General features: G+C 32.9%; 2 protein-coding genes across 3 annotated transcripts in view; one reads left to right on the plus strand and one right to left on the minus strand.

The window, feature by feature from the left end:
- Positions 1–16,966, plus strand: part of LOC130901445 (calexcitin-1) — a 44,559-nt gene extending 27,593 nt beyond the window's left edge. The window contains exons 2-7 of one of the 2 annotated variants that reach the window (XM_057812850.1): positions 8,672–8,776; positions 10,371–10,443; positions 14,049–14,101; positions 14,319–14,438; positions 14,895–15,107; positions 16,528–16,966. In XM_057812850.1, the coding sequence (XP_057668833.1) occupies positions 8,699–8,776; positions 10,371–10,443; positions 14,049–14,101; positions 14,319–14,438; positions 14,895–15,107; positions 16,528–16,638 (648 nt within the window). In that variant the 5' untranslated portion in view covers positions 8,672–8,698 and the 3' untranslated portion in view covers positions 16,639–16,966. The remainder of the gene's footprint in view (positions 1–8,671; positions 8,777–10,370; positions 10,444–14,048; positions 14,102–14,318; positions 14,439–14,894; positions 15,108–16,527) is intronic. The other variant, XM_057812851.1, reaches the window with a different exon arrangement.
- On the minus strand, positions 578–5,057 carry LOC130901444 (leucine carboxyl methyltransferase 1). The gene is made up of 2 exons (XM_057812849.1): positions 4,876–5,057; positions 578–4,788 (listed from the first exon to the last, which is right to left on the minus strand). Exon 2 carries the CDS (start codon positions 4,779–4,781, stop codon positions 3,837–3,839), a length of 945 nt encoding a protein of 314 aa, XP_057668832.1. The 5' UTR covers positions 4,782–4,788; positions 4,876–5,057; the 3' UTR covers positions 578–3,836.
- Positions 16,967–17,685: the final 719 nt, after the last annotated feature.

Raw genomic sequence — 17,685 nt, forward strand, 5'->3', positions numbered from 1 at the left:
AGACTCGATGGACAATTTTTAGGTGAGATAAGGGAAATTTTTTATGGGAAGGTTTGTTAGAGTTGACCCTGATAGAGGAGTTGCTCCTCTGGAGGTCTGGGGTTGTGGTGATTGCATTGTCTTTTCCTGGCTGAAAAACGGACGACCAATGTCCAGAAGAAGATAGAAAGAAAGCTTCAGTGTAAATAAAAACGGTTTTCTTCAGTTTACGGATACATTTTGTATGTTTTTCCATTTAATTTTGTCAGGTGAATCGGTTCACTAGGTTGCAGAAAAACCTGCAGCACCGATGATAAATAATTCGATTGCTAAACCTTCCGCCAGACCGATCCATAAGTGAGAAATGATTGGACATGTTGGACGTGTATAGACGACAGTTTTAACATTTCCAATGTGCCCGTTTTATTTAAAATGTCTTCATTCAATATTTTTGGTTCATTGGATTTTTTTTAACGCGCCAGCAATTTCAATCTTTTAGAATCTTTTGGAATCATCCTTATTATGCAGAATCAAGACTTAGTTTCTCGTCACTTTGTGTAGTCAAAATTGGTATGGAAAAGGTATTGAAATAAACAAATAAATGAAGAATTTATTGATTCACAAACACGCTCGAACACTGTAAAAGTTACATGTATAACATATTTAATATTAAAAAACAATTTCATTCATTTTTTGTTTTACAATACTGAGGTTGAAATTCAAAAAAGAAACTTCTAAATACACCTAATTATCACAGACTTCTTAACAATTAGTAACATGATACATTGAAATTCATTATAAATAATCTAAAAATATATATAAAGATACCAATTCAAATAAATCTACGAGAGTGTTTTTTAAACGAATCTACCCATTAAATATCTTAACAAAACACGAGGGCGTTTTTTTTTCAATCTCCCATAGGCTATAAATAAAAGACAAGTTCATATAAAACAATAATTTTATTAACAAAAGATTGGTACACATAATCACCGAAGAGATTGAGACATTTGTCATATCTGTGGACAAGCTTTTCAAAACCCTCTTCAAAGAAAGTTGCCGTCACCAGGTCATCTGCGTCCTTGACCCCATTCATCATGTACATCATTACGGCTATTTTTTAACTTTCGACACCATTTACGCACAACACCATCACTCATGAAGTTTTCCTCATACACACAACTCATTCTCCGATGGATTTCTGCAGAAATACGGCCTTCAGCCTGTAGAAAACGAATCACACTTCGCAATTCACTTTTGGCGGGAGCTTCAATAATGGCGGACATGTTTACGTGACTGTAGCACAACGCCGACTGACGCCTGAATGTCAATAATGGCGGAGTGTGCGTGCAAGAGCTTTGCAGTTGATCGGAAGTTGAAAAAAAAACGGCCCTTGTAAATATATTTTTACCAACAACAAAGTGTTTTTCGAACAATTAAAAAAGTTTCAACTTTCCCTTAGTCGCGCCACTGTCTGTTAGACGGGACCATTCCTTTTAATGTTGTAAACACTAAGATGCGTACCATATTTGGCTGAATTGACTTTCAGCAGTTGCTGCGTGATTTTGAGTCTGGTCGCCTGGTCTATGAGAGCGACTAATGTTGAAAACAAAAATTGGCGCGACTACCGGAAGCTTAAGCATCAATTTATAATCAAAAAAATGATGATACATAATTAAATTTATAATAAAAAATAAAAACAGATAGATATGTTTACATAAAATATCTTGGGTATTTGTATATAAATTAATTGAATTGAAATTTAAATGCAGTAACTCACACGAATAAATCCTTTAGCTGTTTCGAAAGTGAAACTTTGGTAATAAACAAAAAAAAAGGATGAATAGAATAAGAAATAGAAAAACTAAAACGGGAACCAATAGAAAACGAAATAGTTAAAACATGTTTAAACTGGTTCGTTAGACCTATAGATAAAGACAATAAAAGAATGGTAGTAAATCAAGGAAGAGAACATGAAGAACTATTTAATAAAGAAAGGACAACGAATAGATTGAGTGACCATTTTTTATTTTCGTTTAAAAACAGATAAAATCTTGACCTTTCGACCTACTTCGGTATGATATTTTGATAAAGACTAAATCAATATGTTATGTTTATAAACGAAAATTCAATTAAATGAAACCTAAAATAAAAATAAATAATCACGAAATATTGAATAGAATGGTTTTTATTTTACGTTTCCATCTCGATTCTGGCCACAATTATTGTATAAAACGTAAATTCGTGTATATGTAATTTGAAATCAAATTTTGATATAATTTAGTGAGATAAAAAATTGTTACATTTAATCTCATGTTTGAATGAATGAATAAAAAAACATCAGAAGATAGTAGGAGAGTGGAAGATTTGATAATAGATGGTAAAACTTTCCAAGGTGTCAATCAATTTAAGTATTTCGAAGAAAATATAAACAGCAAAACCAAACCATGCAAAAAAATAATATAAAGTGGTAAAAGAGCTTTTTTGCGGAGCTGAAGATTCTAAAAAACAAATTAATAACAAGAAGAACAGAGTTAAAAATCTACAGGACCAAGAAATGTAGTGGAATTAGAATGAAATCGGACCGTATCAGTCCGAACCGTAGGTGTAGAGGCTGGGAAATGTTGGTATAGAACGGAAAAAGTTTAGAGGCATATTGTAGAGGAGATCAAGGTTCACTTCAAACTGTAGTGCCAATTGGTAAGGTAAGTAACGGCATGATTCATTGAACTAAATCCATTAAAAAAGAAAAACATGTGAAAATATTTTTTTTATTTCAATCACTTAATATCAAATTATCCAATACTCAATGAAAATTAAAGTTAATTGATGATTTTTTCTACCAAGGTAAAAGCGACAGAGCCAGACAGAAAACTATCATCTGTAGATAGGTGAATTAGTCCGGTGAATTTAGTCTTTGAAGTTACATAAATTCCCACCAAGCTGAAAATCAGTGAAATTGTTTAAAATATGATTAAAAATAAAATATGGAAATCACCCATCATTCCCATCTATGGAAAAAAATTTTATACAATTTCAAAGATCTTAAAAATTAGTTTTTCGTGATTTTCAACAAAACAGTTAGTTTTATCATAAAAATACCTTGGACGAAAACTGTAGATCATAAAATCATCTACAAAAAACGTATCAATAGTTTTTTTCCTACAAGCCACCGTTTCTGAGATATAATGATTAAAAAATTTACACCTTTTACAAGTTTTTTAATCATCATATATCAGAAACGGTGGCTCGTAGGAAAAAAGTATTATTATGATAAAACTTATCTTTTCCCTGAAAATCGCGAAAAACTAATTTTTTTATCTTGATCATGAATAAAATTCATGAATCACGGGGAACTTTCAAATTATATTGTTGATTATATTTTAAACAATTTTACTATTTTTCCGCTTAGTAGTAATTTATATAGCTTCACTTTTATTTTTTGGTATAATTTGACCAGACTATTACCGCGTTAACCAATTGAATTTCCGTCATTTTGTAAAGTAGAATTGTTTGTTTTGATGGTAGGTAAATCTTGATATTTAAATGAATTCTAGTAAGATTTTACTAAGTCTTAAAATTCTTTATTTTTTTTATTTAACAAAAAATCCTCACTAAAGTATCTCCCACTGTTGCTCTTACTTTACAAGCAAAAAATTATATTTAAAAGTTATATTATGAGAATTAATAGCCCTGATAAATATTTATGTGAATCTGTCTCTATACATTGTTAAATTAGACATTGTGGTGTTATCTACAGCGAAATATTGAAATAAATTAGTAATTGTATTTATAAAAATAGTAGTTTCATTTATAAATACCCAAGAAGTGCAAAGGGAAAAATTAAATAACAAAAATTAGAAATTAGAATCAACGCTACAAGTAAATTCAGAAAATTCAATACTTAACCATCCTATACAGACACAATAATGTTGAAAAAGTTGTATGAGAAGTTCCTGTTCATCTAAAAACTCAATTTTTTCAATCCTATGTCTTTCGCTTTCAGTAAACGCATAATAAACTTGAACCATATCCCATGCTTGAGACCCCATCCAACCGTTATTGAGAAATCGCGCTTTCTGCATATCCAAATTTTTACAATGTGAAATCCCTGCTAAATTACACCCTCTTGCTCTCAAATTTCCTAACATAACTTCACCAAAAGTATCGTTCATGTTACACATTTCGTAATTAACAAAAAGTCCCGAACTGAATTTGGACGAAATCCATTTTAAAAGTCTATTTACACAATCATTTTCGATATATACTAAAACACACTCTGCTAAAAAAAGAGTTGGTCGCTCGAAATTAACTTCGGCTTGTTGAATTTTCGTTTCCAGTTGGGGAATATTCCTCATGTCCACCCCTATACAATGATAGTTTCCGGCATGTAAGTCCGTTTGACTAAATTTGATTTCGCCGTCTTGATTATGAATTCTATCCAGCAACGGTTTATTGCGTTTTATCAAATAACACTTTTTTGATGTAATTTGCGGAAAATCGATTTCGACGTAATTCGCTATCTGTATACCTTCATCTTTTAATTTCCAATATAGCGTATCGAAACCCGATCCGAAATTTATGATTTGCGCTGAACTACCCGCTTTATTAATGAATTTCTGTATGAAATTTTCGATTCCTTTAACTCTGGCGTAATATCCCCTGTTGATTTCGGGTGCTCGTTTTTCTACTTGTCTCACAAAATAAGAAATATAATCATCGTTCCAGTATCCTAAAAGAACCGCGCCTCGTTTACATTCACTCGCATCGTCGTTAGTTGCCATAACAGGTTCATCGCCCATTTTATATCTAGAATAAAAAATTGAGGTTAGGTCCATTATAATAGAATTGCACAAGATAAAATCAATATTGTAATGCCACTCGCTTTATACTTACATGTAATGTAACGACAGTTGTATGGAATTAATTTATGACGACAACTTTTTGTGCACTTGTAATTTTATAATAAACGATATATTAGATAAGACAAAATTTAATGTCGATAATCTGCTAACTTCGTTCCGTTCAGTAGACAGCATAATATTTTGGTACGTCGCCTCGATCGTATGCAACACACTGAGCAGTCGCGAACTATATTTCTGTCGATGCGATCTGCAGAATATACAAGGGTTGCTATTTATGTTTTGACATAAATGTTAACAAAACAAAGTTAGCAAACACCTCTTTCCTACGTTCATGCAATAAACACAACTTTATTGAACTATATTTACCGGAAAAAGTGGATCTTTATTGCACTAGTGCAATAAATATTTATTGCATTCATCTGTCATTTTAGTACAGAGATTTGTGATCCAGACAAACATAAACATAAGCGAAATATTTATTTTATTTTATTATCGATCATATTTCTTACGAAATTACTAGAAAATTCATTTTTTTTTTTCTAAAATGCCATATGATCACAATTTATAAACACAAACTTAAATGCCTCAAACATCGCGATCACGACTACTATGATTTGGATATAATACTTCTAATATGGACAGTTCGTTTTTTGCTTTGATTGCTTGTGTTATATGCTTTGTTTAGTTTTTATTTTTACTTTATGCCGACTTGGGACTGGTCCAAAGTCTTCTATCTAAAGCGAGACGTTGAAGTGTTTTTAAAAGCTAACGGGCTTGAATAATTAAATAAAAGACAACACTAGTTCTTTTGAAAGCGAAAAGTGTTTAAAAGCGGACAAGCTACAACAATAAGATAAAACAATAACACAGATAAAATACTAATTGGCCACTCCGTACATCCATATGCTGTGATATAAATATACAAACGAACGTATATTATACACAGAAGACAACCAGAGGCGGGTCTTATCGTATACAGTGTTTCCAACACTCTAGAATTTATCTCCCTAAAGCACTAATTAAAAAACAATAATCTCTAGGGATAGTCCCGAAAATATTATTTTTAAAATGAAAAATTTTCAAATAGATAAAATCAAAATAATAGAATACCATTAAACAAATAATAAATTGCAAACAATTAATAAATAATTTAATTCAGCAACATCATTTTTTTGAATTATTTATTCTTAAATTATCGAAAACTTCTAGTAACAAATCCTTACCGTCAGATTTTTTAAAATAATTTTGGCATTGAATGATTTCAACCTTTTTTGCAAAACCATAACCATATTTTGTAGCATTTCAATCGATATTCTGTTACTTAATTTATTTTTCACAATGTTATATATCGGAATTTATAACTTGAACTTATAAAATTATAAAAATATCCCATCCCACATTTTCTCCCTAAATTTGGAGGAAAAACACCTAAGTTGGTAACTCTGTATGTGTTTACTTTGATTGTTACTTTATTCAAAATGGTGTCTTAAAACACAATCAAACATGCATGCTGTCGAGCATCGTGTTACTCACATAAAGAAAAGAAGTGAAATTATGAAATAAAAACTAAATAACTCCCGAACTATCTAAACGTATAACATCGTATAATCTCTTCAAGCTTAAGATTTTTTAAAATTGAACCACTAATCAGTTTCAATCTAAAAACCTCAAACAAACATTAAATAGCACAAACACGAAACGTAATCACGAAAAAGTATGATTTTAAGGAGCTTGCGGGTAATTCTTAAGTTGGGAAAATCCATTTTATGTTCTAGAGAAGGGCTCAAGATCTTTAAGGGCACCTGATATAGAACCTCTATATACGGACATAAAGTAATACCGATAACGGGCCAGTTGGGAAATCCCAACACGAAGTTTTTCATTTGCCGTCAAACCAAATAGTCTGTTAACAGCTTTACGTTTTTTTTTATAGATATATAGAGGAGAAGCTTTCACCTGCTTTCACAATAAAAAGTTGTCAACATCACATATATAAGAAGCTAAATAAAATGGATCGTAAATATAATGATTTATTAAATAAATCTATATAAAAATTGATTTTTATTAAACAAAAATTCATAGTACAAAGAGAATTACTATTCAATGAATTTATCTCCTATAAAAGTAATTCTTGGGGCTCACGAGTCATACGGGTTGCATTTTTTGCTCCTGTGACGAGAGCACCATCTAGCGATTAGATACGATAACTGGACGTTGGCCATATTGTTGATTCGTTCGTTATATTTCAATTCTTTCAAGAATTACTGAAAGATGGTGAACTGTATTCACAGGATTTCGTTTTTCAGTATATTCGAAAGCCTAGATTGAGGGAAAGAAGTGTGAATGATAGTACCAAGGAAATTGTGAGCTTCTAAACTCTTGTAATTTTTCATACCTTGTTTGGTCATATAACTAGGCACTCCAGACTGTATAATTCGATCACGCGTTGTCACTGATCCTTACCTTCCTCCATATCTTCGTATCACAGCTCAAACGAGTCACAACCACACTCCCGAATTTTCTTCTGATAGCGTTCATGATCATGATTAGTTAATTTCTGACTGTATCCTCTCAAAAAACCATACTTCATCAAACAATAATCACTAGCATTGTTTCGGTATGTCCTCTCTCCTCGAAACGCATCAATAACATGGCCGACGCCATGTTGTCATAATTGCTCAAGATGGCGTACGCGTCGCGTCACCCTGCAGAGACCTCGTGCACCCCAAGGATTATAATCAATTTAATTAGACATTCTTCTACGTTCAGTCGCATTGGCAGAATTAATTAAACTCAAAACAAACGTAGAATTTGAAGCTAAAGTGAGCTTCTTTGATTAATATAGAATATTACCAACAAAAACTAAGTATATCATTTCATGTAAGTGTTTTAAGTCTAAAAAGTGGATTACAAATGGAAAATCTGATCCAAAAAAAGAGGAATTGATCGGCCGGAAATGACATGGCGACCGTTTTGTCTCATGGGACTGCTTATTCGTCTGCTGTTGCAGAAAATTCGCTCATATTTCCTCTGATTACTTCTTCTCCCCACACTCAAAAAAGACAAGAAATAAGCGATTTCAGACAAAGGTATCTACAATGAATTCTTTGGCAATACACTCGATAGTTATTGGAAAATGTTGGCGAGCGATAAACCTTGACATCCATGCTGGTGCTGCTAATAATAGCTGCCACGTTTACGTAGCTGTAGCACAACGCCGACTGACTCCTGAATGTTAACAATGGCGTAGAGTGTAGTGCGAAAGCTTTGCAGTCGTCTACAGCGCATGCCCACTTTCTTTTGCCTGTGGCGTTTGCTCGGAGCTATCTCTAAACCCTCAATTTTACGAAAATTGTTGAACAAGCTGAAATTTTTTTGTATTCTAATAAAATCGACAACTGCTATAACTAATCGATAATTAACGGTACAGATATGACCGGCGGATACGTAAATCTTACTCATGATACAAAACTAACTCAAACACGTACAATTTTTAGTGAACACACTGTTTACACTACCCCTACACCAACACTTACAATTACACTGTATGACGCGCGTTTCGATAACCAAGTTATTATCTTCAGATATTAAAAGTTCACCTTTACCTTCAGTCTCCGAAGATGATTACTTGGTTATCGAAACGCGCGTCTTATAGTGTAATCGTGAGTGTTGGTGTATACAGTGTGCTCAGTATGAATATCATCAACGGTTCCAGAAATTCCAACTTAGTTTCGAATAATTTACGAATATTATTTTGTTGTTGTTATCAGTGACGGAAATTTAACTTTGCAGTATGACCTATATAAATTATTACAATTTTTTTATAGGACAACAGTCACACGAGAATAACCTACATGGATAGTTTGAATAATTATGGAAAGACCATCTTACGTGACGTGATGAAGCGTTTTGTACCCCGAAATTTTTTTGGGGTATGTAATGTAAAAGAAACTACGCTTAGAATAGCCGAATGGCTTTAATTTCGAAATATTGTAGTTTGATAAGAGGCAATTTATTTATCAACTTCGTATATATTCTTTGCTTGATAGTATTTCCTTAGTAATCGTAGAATGCTTTTATTTAGTTTGATTTTCGTAGCTCTAAGTTCCTAGATACTACATAAAATTTAAGTGCATGCTAATATAAAATTTTAAAAATTTGAACAACGTGATATTTCTTTAAATTCAACAAAACAATTTCCTTTTCCAAACATCTTTTAAACAATTTTCTTCGACTCCTGTTCCTTCCATGGATAACTATCTGATTGATATGTCTGCTGGAGTCAGATCTAGTGTACATGGTGTCAAAGCAGTTGAAAGTTTATAAATCAAATTCCTTTTTCTCAGTGTAACTAGCGTAGTTATTAGCTTTGGACAAGTAGCTAGTACAGAATGAAAATGCACCTGTCTTGTAAAGTTAACTTGATCATTTTCAAGCGTGTTTGAAATTAAAATATTAAAGACATTTTATAATAGATTTAGTAAGACAATTTAACTCTGGTAAGCTTTAATTTTTGGAGTTTTTATTCGAAGGAATAGATAAAAGGTAAGCTATGAAGGGCGGTCTATACAGTGATTGAGTTTCGGGACAAAAACTCACGAACAACGAGCTACGTGTGAGCGGGCGTGATGAAGACTCCATCTGCTACCTAGTGCCAAATTCGGTCGAACTTAGACCACGCGATCTCTGAGACGCCACAAAAATCAAAGCAAACAATCAACATTGTCTTTTCCTTTCCTCTGCTTCCAACTAATCGTCACAGCTCTCAACACGGTTTCTATTCTGGAGTCAGGTACGATTTTCGTACACAATTTCTTCATTTCAAGTTTTTGTGTCAGAATTGCGTGAGCTATTGTTTTGGAAATTGACAGCTTGTCAGCTATCATTCCGATGTCACTGTCGGATGGACATGGCACGGCCATGCTTGCTTAGCTTTGCAAGAAGCTTGATCTTGATGCGCTGTTCCTCAATCTAGGGCAGTGGAAAGAGGGAAAAGAGGGAAAGAGAGAAAACTTTCATAAATAGGAGTGAGCATCCGCAGAGCGCTCTGACTCGAACTGAGCATTGATGAGATTGACTACAGCCGCAGACGACGACTGCGATTTGTAATATAAAGTTATTGTTTAGCATTTTCATACAAGGACATCTTCCGAAATCATTTTTTTAAACTAAATCAATTTATATTATATTTAATTTCAAAAATAATAAGAATTCCTTTCCTAACATATTTCTTTATAGTTGTTCCATTTATAGTTAATAGCCCCACTTATTCTTTTACTGTCTCTGTTAAATTTGACATTAAAATTTTATTGGGTCACAATAAGTTGAAGTTGTTTGTCATATAATCCGCAATAACGAGATACTGAGACGGTTCTTTCAGACGCTTCGTTATGATATAAATTATTTCGATTGCTTTTAGGAAACTTGTGATCAAAAATTTTATTAGCACAATCTAGGACCATAATTCTTCAATCAAAATTAAAACTATAAAAAAATTGTGATAATCCCATTATTTCATTGTTGCAGAGTCCTTTACGCAACATGCCCATATCAGAATTTAGAAAGAAGAAACTTCTCTATGTCTTCCATGTTTTTTTCGGTAAGTATTTATATTTTGTATTGTTTGGATATTATTTTTATCTGTTATTAACCAACTTCGTACTGCCTCAATCGATAAATTAAAGTCTTATTATTATTTTCGATTAATTACACATTATGTTACTTACTTACAAATTCTGGATTTAAATTATATTTTTTGTTTTGTTTTGTGGTGCGTAAATAAACAAATATGACTTCCAACGAGTGGCCTTGCGATTTATTTATGGTTATCGCAGAGGTCAGACGTACCGGAAATTGTAAAGATTAAAATCGAATAGAAAATCCGTTGGAATCATCGGTATACGCGATTGCCATTGCACCTCACTAATTGTGAGGTGGTAATCCAGACAATTTCAGTAAAAACTCCGTGGGATAGTTGACTACGTCATCCTGGTTTATAACGGTGTCGACTGATTTGAAGAAAACCAACTGTCCCAGAAGAAAATTGTGAATGGTCGCATTGAGATCCTCGACATCACCCAGTTAATTATGTGTAATTCAACTGTTGCGCTATATTTAGGAAAACACGCTGAATAAGCTTTTCTTTTGTGTCCGTGATGTGAAGGAAATCTGTGGGTCGAGGTGTCCTATCTACTTCATTGTCATTCACTAAAGAACGCAGACTATTTTCTTGATCTTCTTTTTCTCTGGTGATCAGTGCGGTTAGAGCTTCGCACATTTGATTGTCTGCGATGACCTAAGTCAGGTCGTCTTCTCCTCGGCATAGTAAATTGTAATTAATCAAAGTGAGAAAAGTTCTGGCGCACTTAGCAGGAAAGTGACACTATCACCAAAGATCAATAAAAAAAGCACATAACTTGAAATATCACTATCACAAAGGATCATCGAAGTAAAGAAAATTCTCGTGTACGTAGCAGTAATCATCACTCATAATCGTCATTCACAAAGATTGAATAATGCACTCTTTGTCTGAGGTATTGATCGATAAAGAGGATAGATCGACATATTAGTTGGTTGTCAAATGTCAAATATTACAATTGCGTTCATAAATTTAATTTTGTGACAAAACTAAAGATTTATCAATCTACATATAGTTGATTGTCAAATGTCTAATATTACGGTTGCGTTCAGAAATTTAAATTTGTGACAAAACTAAAGATTTATGAATATACATATAGTTAATTGTCAAATGTCAAATATTACGGTTGCGTTCAGAAATTTAACTTTGTGACAAAACTAAAGATTTATGAATATACATATAGTTGATTGTCAAATGTCAAATATTACGGTTGCGTTCAGAAATTTAATTTTGTGACAAAACTAAAGATCTATGAATATACATATAGTTGATTGTCAAATGTCAAATATTACGGTTGCGTTCAGAAATTTAATTTTGTGACAAAACTAAAGATTTATGAATATACATATAGTTGATTGTCAAATATTACATTTTCAGTGTGATTAAAAATTACAATTGAAAGAGAAATAATCGAATTGGTATACCACAATTCTTTTTCGCGTATATTTATTATTTTAATATGTATAATAATAAACTAAACTTCGTTAACATACTTTTTTAATGTTTAATAATAGAATGATATACACAAATTCTATTTAAATTAGGTGAGCAATCATTTAAATTTGACGGCAATTAGGTTCCGCCCAAACGTGTTGTAATAGGCAGGGAGATTTTTACTTTTAACGTATCCTGATGGGTTCCAGTGATGGATTTAAGCCTAGGCACGCGATGCCCGGGCCTAGGGCGGAGTCATTTGAGGGGCGGCAAAATTTTTTAAATGACAAAATTTTAGAGACGAAAAAAAGTAAAGAGAATGAAAATGAATCAAATTAATTTTTTAAAAGATCAATACGTATAGTTGGTTGTCGAATGTCAAATATTACGGTTGCGTTCAGAAATTTAATTTTGTGACAAAACTAAAGATTTATGAATCCATGTATAGTTGGTTGTCAAATGTCAAATATTACGGTTGCGTTCAGAAATTTAAATTTGTGACAAAACTAAAGATTTATGAATATACATATAGTTGATTGTCAAATGTCAAATATTACGGTTGCGTTCAGAAATTTAATTTTATAACTAAAACTGAAGATTTATGAATATACCTACATATAGTTGGTTGTCAAATGTCAAATATTAATTTTTTAAAAGATCAATTTTAGTCTTTATTTTATGATGTTCTTAACTTTGTGTTTACTTACTGAAATTAATCATATGCTTATAAAGCTCTTAAAGATCATCAAATTTTTCATTTTCACATTGTGGAGCATCAAAAAGACATTTCGCAATGTTTTTAATGCCTAAAAAATTAACTTCGGCACTGATTCATCCCAAGTCACTCAAATGATTTAACTGCTATTTAGTCTATGATATGTGTGGTAAATCCACATTTCGTCTACGGCAGACATGTCAAATATACGGCCCGCGGGTCGCTTCCGGCCACTGGACATTATAAATAAGGCCCACGATGGCAATTTGTCACAGAAAGAAGAATCATGTTTTTTAGAGCTTTCAGGCTTCATTCGATTCCTCATTTAAAATCATTTGGCACAGTGAACAAAAAAAAAATTGGATAAAAATTCTCAACTTCTGCAAAATTTCACTACGGAATTCAACAATCGTTTTGAAGTTTTTTAACACTTTTCAACAATCCATTCAATTTTGAAGCTTCACAGGCACCAGTTCATTTGCAAATGGAGTTGATAGATCTTCAATCGGACACTATTTTGAAAGAAAAATATTGTAATAATTCAGTTCATTTTATTTTATTTTCAATCTGGCCCATCTACGAATTCAAAATTTAATATATGGCCCTCTGCAAAATTGAGTTTGACACCTCTAGTCTACGTTGCCTATATTGATGATGATTTTGATAGAATATAAGATTGTTTTGGACTGTATTGATTTGTTTTAATCCCCCGAACGTGAGCTCCCTATTTAATACATAAAATTGTTAAAAATGCATCTCGAGAGATTTGCCAAGCAGTAGGTACCACTAAATCACCGCGATCCCCATTTTTCCCAGAATTTATGTTTTCTTTTCTAAATTTCGTATATTTCATGAATAGATAAGTTATTATTTGATGAACAATATTTAAGTTTAAAAGTTTAAAAATGAAGATATCTGTAACAAAAACGAAATACACGACCATCTCAAAAACACCGGTATCAGATGTAAATTGGTTGTAGATGATGAAATATCAGGATAAGGTGATATCGAAGAAACCAAGCGGCAAAAGCAGCACGAACCTCAACTTACCTGAACGACACAATTTTCCGAAACAAATCGGAATCGAGACCAAATCCCGAATCTACAAGGCCGTCATCCGGCATATATTAACAGACCAGACACATATTAGAAACCACCAAAATGAAAAAAGGTGCGCAGGATCGTTGGAAAAACACTTTTTGACAGGGAGAGAAGCCCTTAGGGCGCCGAAACGTTGGAAGACCAAGAGATGGAGCGACAAACTCTCTAATAATTAAACGACCGAGGATACGAGGAAAAACAAGCATTTTGCTTACATTAAAGAAAAAAGAAAAATATTTTAAAACTGTATTTAAAATTACTTAATATTAATATCGTATCCATTCAATTTCTATTTTGATATTTATTTTGTTCACAGATGTAAATCAAAGCGGAACTATCGACAGGAAAGATTTCGAACTCGCTATTGGAGTAAGTAAATGTTTGTTAATTCTACAGATCCGGAACTTGACGCAAAAAATTCGGGAGTGAGTAGATGACATAAAAAATTTCCGGGGTCGTATTATAAATTCCTTTTTTTATGTCACAACATTATTTTCAAGTCTTCTACTCACTCCCGAATTTTTTGTATCAAGTTCCGGAATACCCTGTAGAGAATGTTCGACTAACGAATTTCGTCATCTTTTAGAAAATATGTTCACTAAGAGGTTGGCCACGTGATACACCCGAATATAGAAAAACTTTCGACAGTATGATTAATATTTGGGAAGGTTTAAAACAGAGAGCTGATTCCAACAAAGATGGACAGGTGAGTGGAAGTTACCATGTACTTCCCCAGTAGAATATTCGAGTTACAACTGTAATTCCTTCCTGCGAAGTTTACCACCTCTAAGTCCCAGATATTCCCCTTTCCGTTTTCCACTCAACCCTTCTAGCTTGATGGGCTCGAGTTTAATTTTCTTACTTTCTAGAGAAGGAAATTAATTCAGGTAGACATTTATCCCCACCTTTTGATCTAGCTGAGACCTCTTTGAACTACGTCACAGAGTATATTCAGTTGAGTCCTAGAGCAACCCCCTTGCGTAGATGTCTATGAAGAAAACATTTATGAACGAGCATTTATTTACTATTCCAAAAAACTACGTCAAATTTGAATTATTTAATTTTTTGTGTTGTCTTAAAGACGGTCCTCGAGGTAGAAATCATTTTATTGTCATCTAGAAATTTGAAGTTGATATCAAAATGTTGTTTCAATAATTTTTAGGTTAGTGTAGAAGAATGGGCGATAATGTGGGACGAGTTCTCCAAAGATTCCTCAAATCCTCTTGAATGGCAGACTCAATACATGCGTTTTATGTTCGAAATGGAGGATTCCAGTGGAGACGGCGCCATCGACGTAGACGAATTCAGTGGAGTTTGCTCCTGCTACGGATTAGATGAGTCCGAGTGCAGACAAGCTTTCGAAAAAATGGCACAAGTAAGTAGAAATGATTTGAAAATTATCTTTCTCCATTTGAACAGAAATATATTAGGCTCTTTGGTTTATGGTATTACGAGCTACAAACTGACTGTCCTTTTTTGGATTCCAAAAATACTAAAAAATTCTGAAAAATGAGTATCTTTTAATCAATCGTCAAATTTGGAGTTGATTATTTCGTACTAAACATCCACAACTTTCACTGAAGTTTACCTCAACGTTCTAGTTTAGGAAAAGAAACTTTTAATTAGCAGTTGGAAGTTCACAGCGTCGTGGAGATGTTTCCAACGAGTGTTTGGCAATGATATAGAGCCAAACCATAGTTGAAACGTGGTTATAATACTTCACGCTCGAAACCAAAAGAACAATCGAAACAATGGACTGAAAAGGGAGAAACGGATCCGAAGAAGACAAAAGTCGTTCCATCTACAGGCGTCTGTTATTGGGGATGCGAGTGGGATAATTTTCATTGATTGTCTTGAAAACTGTCAATGGAGAGTATGTTTGAGTGAAGAAATCAAGGAAAACTCCCGCATTTGGCTACGAAGAAAATGTTGTTTCATCAAAACAATGCTCCAGCTCACATATCCGTTATTGCAATGGCCAAAATTTATTAATTAAACTATGCCGGGGTTAATCATTTCGTTCTAGATATCCACAACTTTTACTGAGGTCACCTGAACGTTCTAGTTTGGAAAAGGAAACTTTTAACTAGCATAACGCTCACAATGGAAACTCGCAGCGTCGTGGAGATGTTTCCAACGAGTGTTTGGCAATGATATAGAGCCAAACCATAGTTAAAACGTGGTTATATCACTTCACGCTCTAAACCAAAAGAACAATCGAAACAATGGACTGAAAAGGAAGAAACGGATCCGAAGAAGACAAAGATCGTTCCATCCGCAGTCGTCGGTTTTTTGGGATGCGCGTGGTATAAATTTCATAGATTATCTTGAAAAAAGGAGAAACTATCAACTGCGAATATTATGCGAACTTATTGCAACGTTTAAGCGAAAAAATCAAACAAAAACAACCGCATTTGGCTAAGAAGAAAATGTTGTTTCATCAAGACAATGCATCAGCTCACAAATCCGTTATTGCAACGGCCAAAATTAATGAATTAAAGTTCCAATTGCTATCCTATTTAGCCCCCTCGAATTATTTTCTGTTCCTAGACTTGAAAAAATTCTTCGGTGGAGAAAGATTTTCCAATAATGAGGAGGTGATGGCTATTTTGAGGAGCTTAACGATTCTTATTATTAAAAAAGTATCGAAGTTATTGAACATCATTGGATATGGAGCTGAAAGGAGTTTTTTTACAAAATTTTTGTGTTTTCTTTGTTGAATCAGATTAGATCTGGGACCATTCTCGTATTTTGAATTTGATAAATAAGTTTTTAAGTAAAGAAATTTTTTTTAGGGAAAACACAGTGTGAACTACGAGGAGTTTGAAACGTTATGGAAACAATTTTTCATTTCGGAAAATCCATCCGATCCTGGAAACTTCATTTTTGGAAAAACTACTTTTTAATAAATGTTGATGTAATTCATCCATATTATCACCTAGTATCTTTTTTTATTAAATCCATAAGTACTATATTGATGTTGATGATAAGATATATTGGCAAGACACGGAAAACTCCTTAAAAATAATATTATTGAAATAGTAACAGCAGGTACGACAGGCAATGAGATGATTTTTGACTGATTTGGTCCTGAATAAGTTAATAATCTTTATAAATCATGTATCCTACTTAATCTGCATATTAAATTTTATTGGAATGTATATTATAAATAACAGGATTCGTGAGCTATATGTAAAATATTGTAAAAACAATAAAAACTATTCCAATAATGAATTAATAATTTATTTCAAAAAAAAATACCCAATTACAGATACCATCTTAAATTATTTACAGTCATACATGATAATTTTTATAAAAAAAACTTCATATATTTGATTAAATTTTCAAATTTCACTATTTACATACCTACATAAAAAGAAATGTATCGAAATCAGATCTGAAGAACTAGGTGGACAACTGCTGCACCTTCTCTTCCTCTCCCAAAACCCAAAACAACCTTAAGTGTATTTTCCACAATCCCATTTAAGCTCCATCAATTCCGATGGTCCACAGTATGGAAAAAGTATATATTTCAGTGACATAATAGTGAATTATTCCCTGGAAATTTATTCCGGAAAGTAGATTCGTCTGCGGATAACACAAATTTGATCTGCAACTCGATCAATCACCTTCAAGCAAACAGCTTTTTGATGGTAAAAGTCTTTGTGCTTTGTAGCACTTTCTGGTATCTATATTCGGATCCTAACAACAAAAATTTACCATCTCCGTTAATAGTAAATGTCGTCGTTTTTGCTTCGTCTAAGCAACACCAAATTATACCAGGACACTTTCAATACTTATCATTTGTAGATTGATATTTATGTGCATCTGATTTAGGTCGTGTTGTCCAGGGTATTATTGGAATAAAACAATTCGGCTGGTTAGATGAAAATAATGGTGATATAAACGTAAAAAAATAAAATAATGATTTTTGTACACAAGTTTTGGATCCA

Source organism: Diorhabda carinulata, chromosome X (assembly GCF_026250575.1).
Source record: "Diorhabda carinulata isolate Delta chromosome X, icDioCari1.1, whole genome shotgun sequence".
NCBI lineage: Eukaryota > Metazoa > Arthropoda > Insecta > Coleoptera > Chrysomelidae > Diorhabda > Diorhabda carinulata.

Excerpts from the sequence above, each read along its gene's own strand:
- LOC130901444 (XM_057812849.1), bottom strand. The coding sequence starts at position 4,781 with ATGGGCGATGAACCTGTTATGGCAACTAACGACGATGCGAGTGAATGT.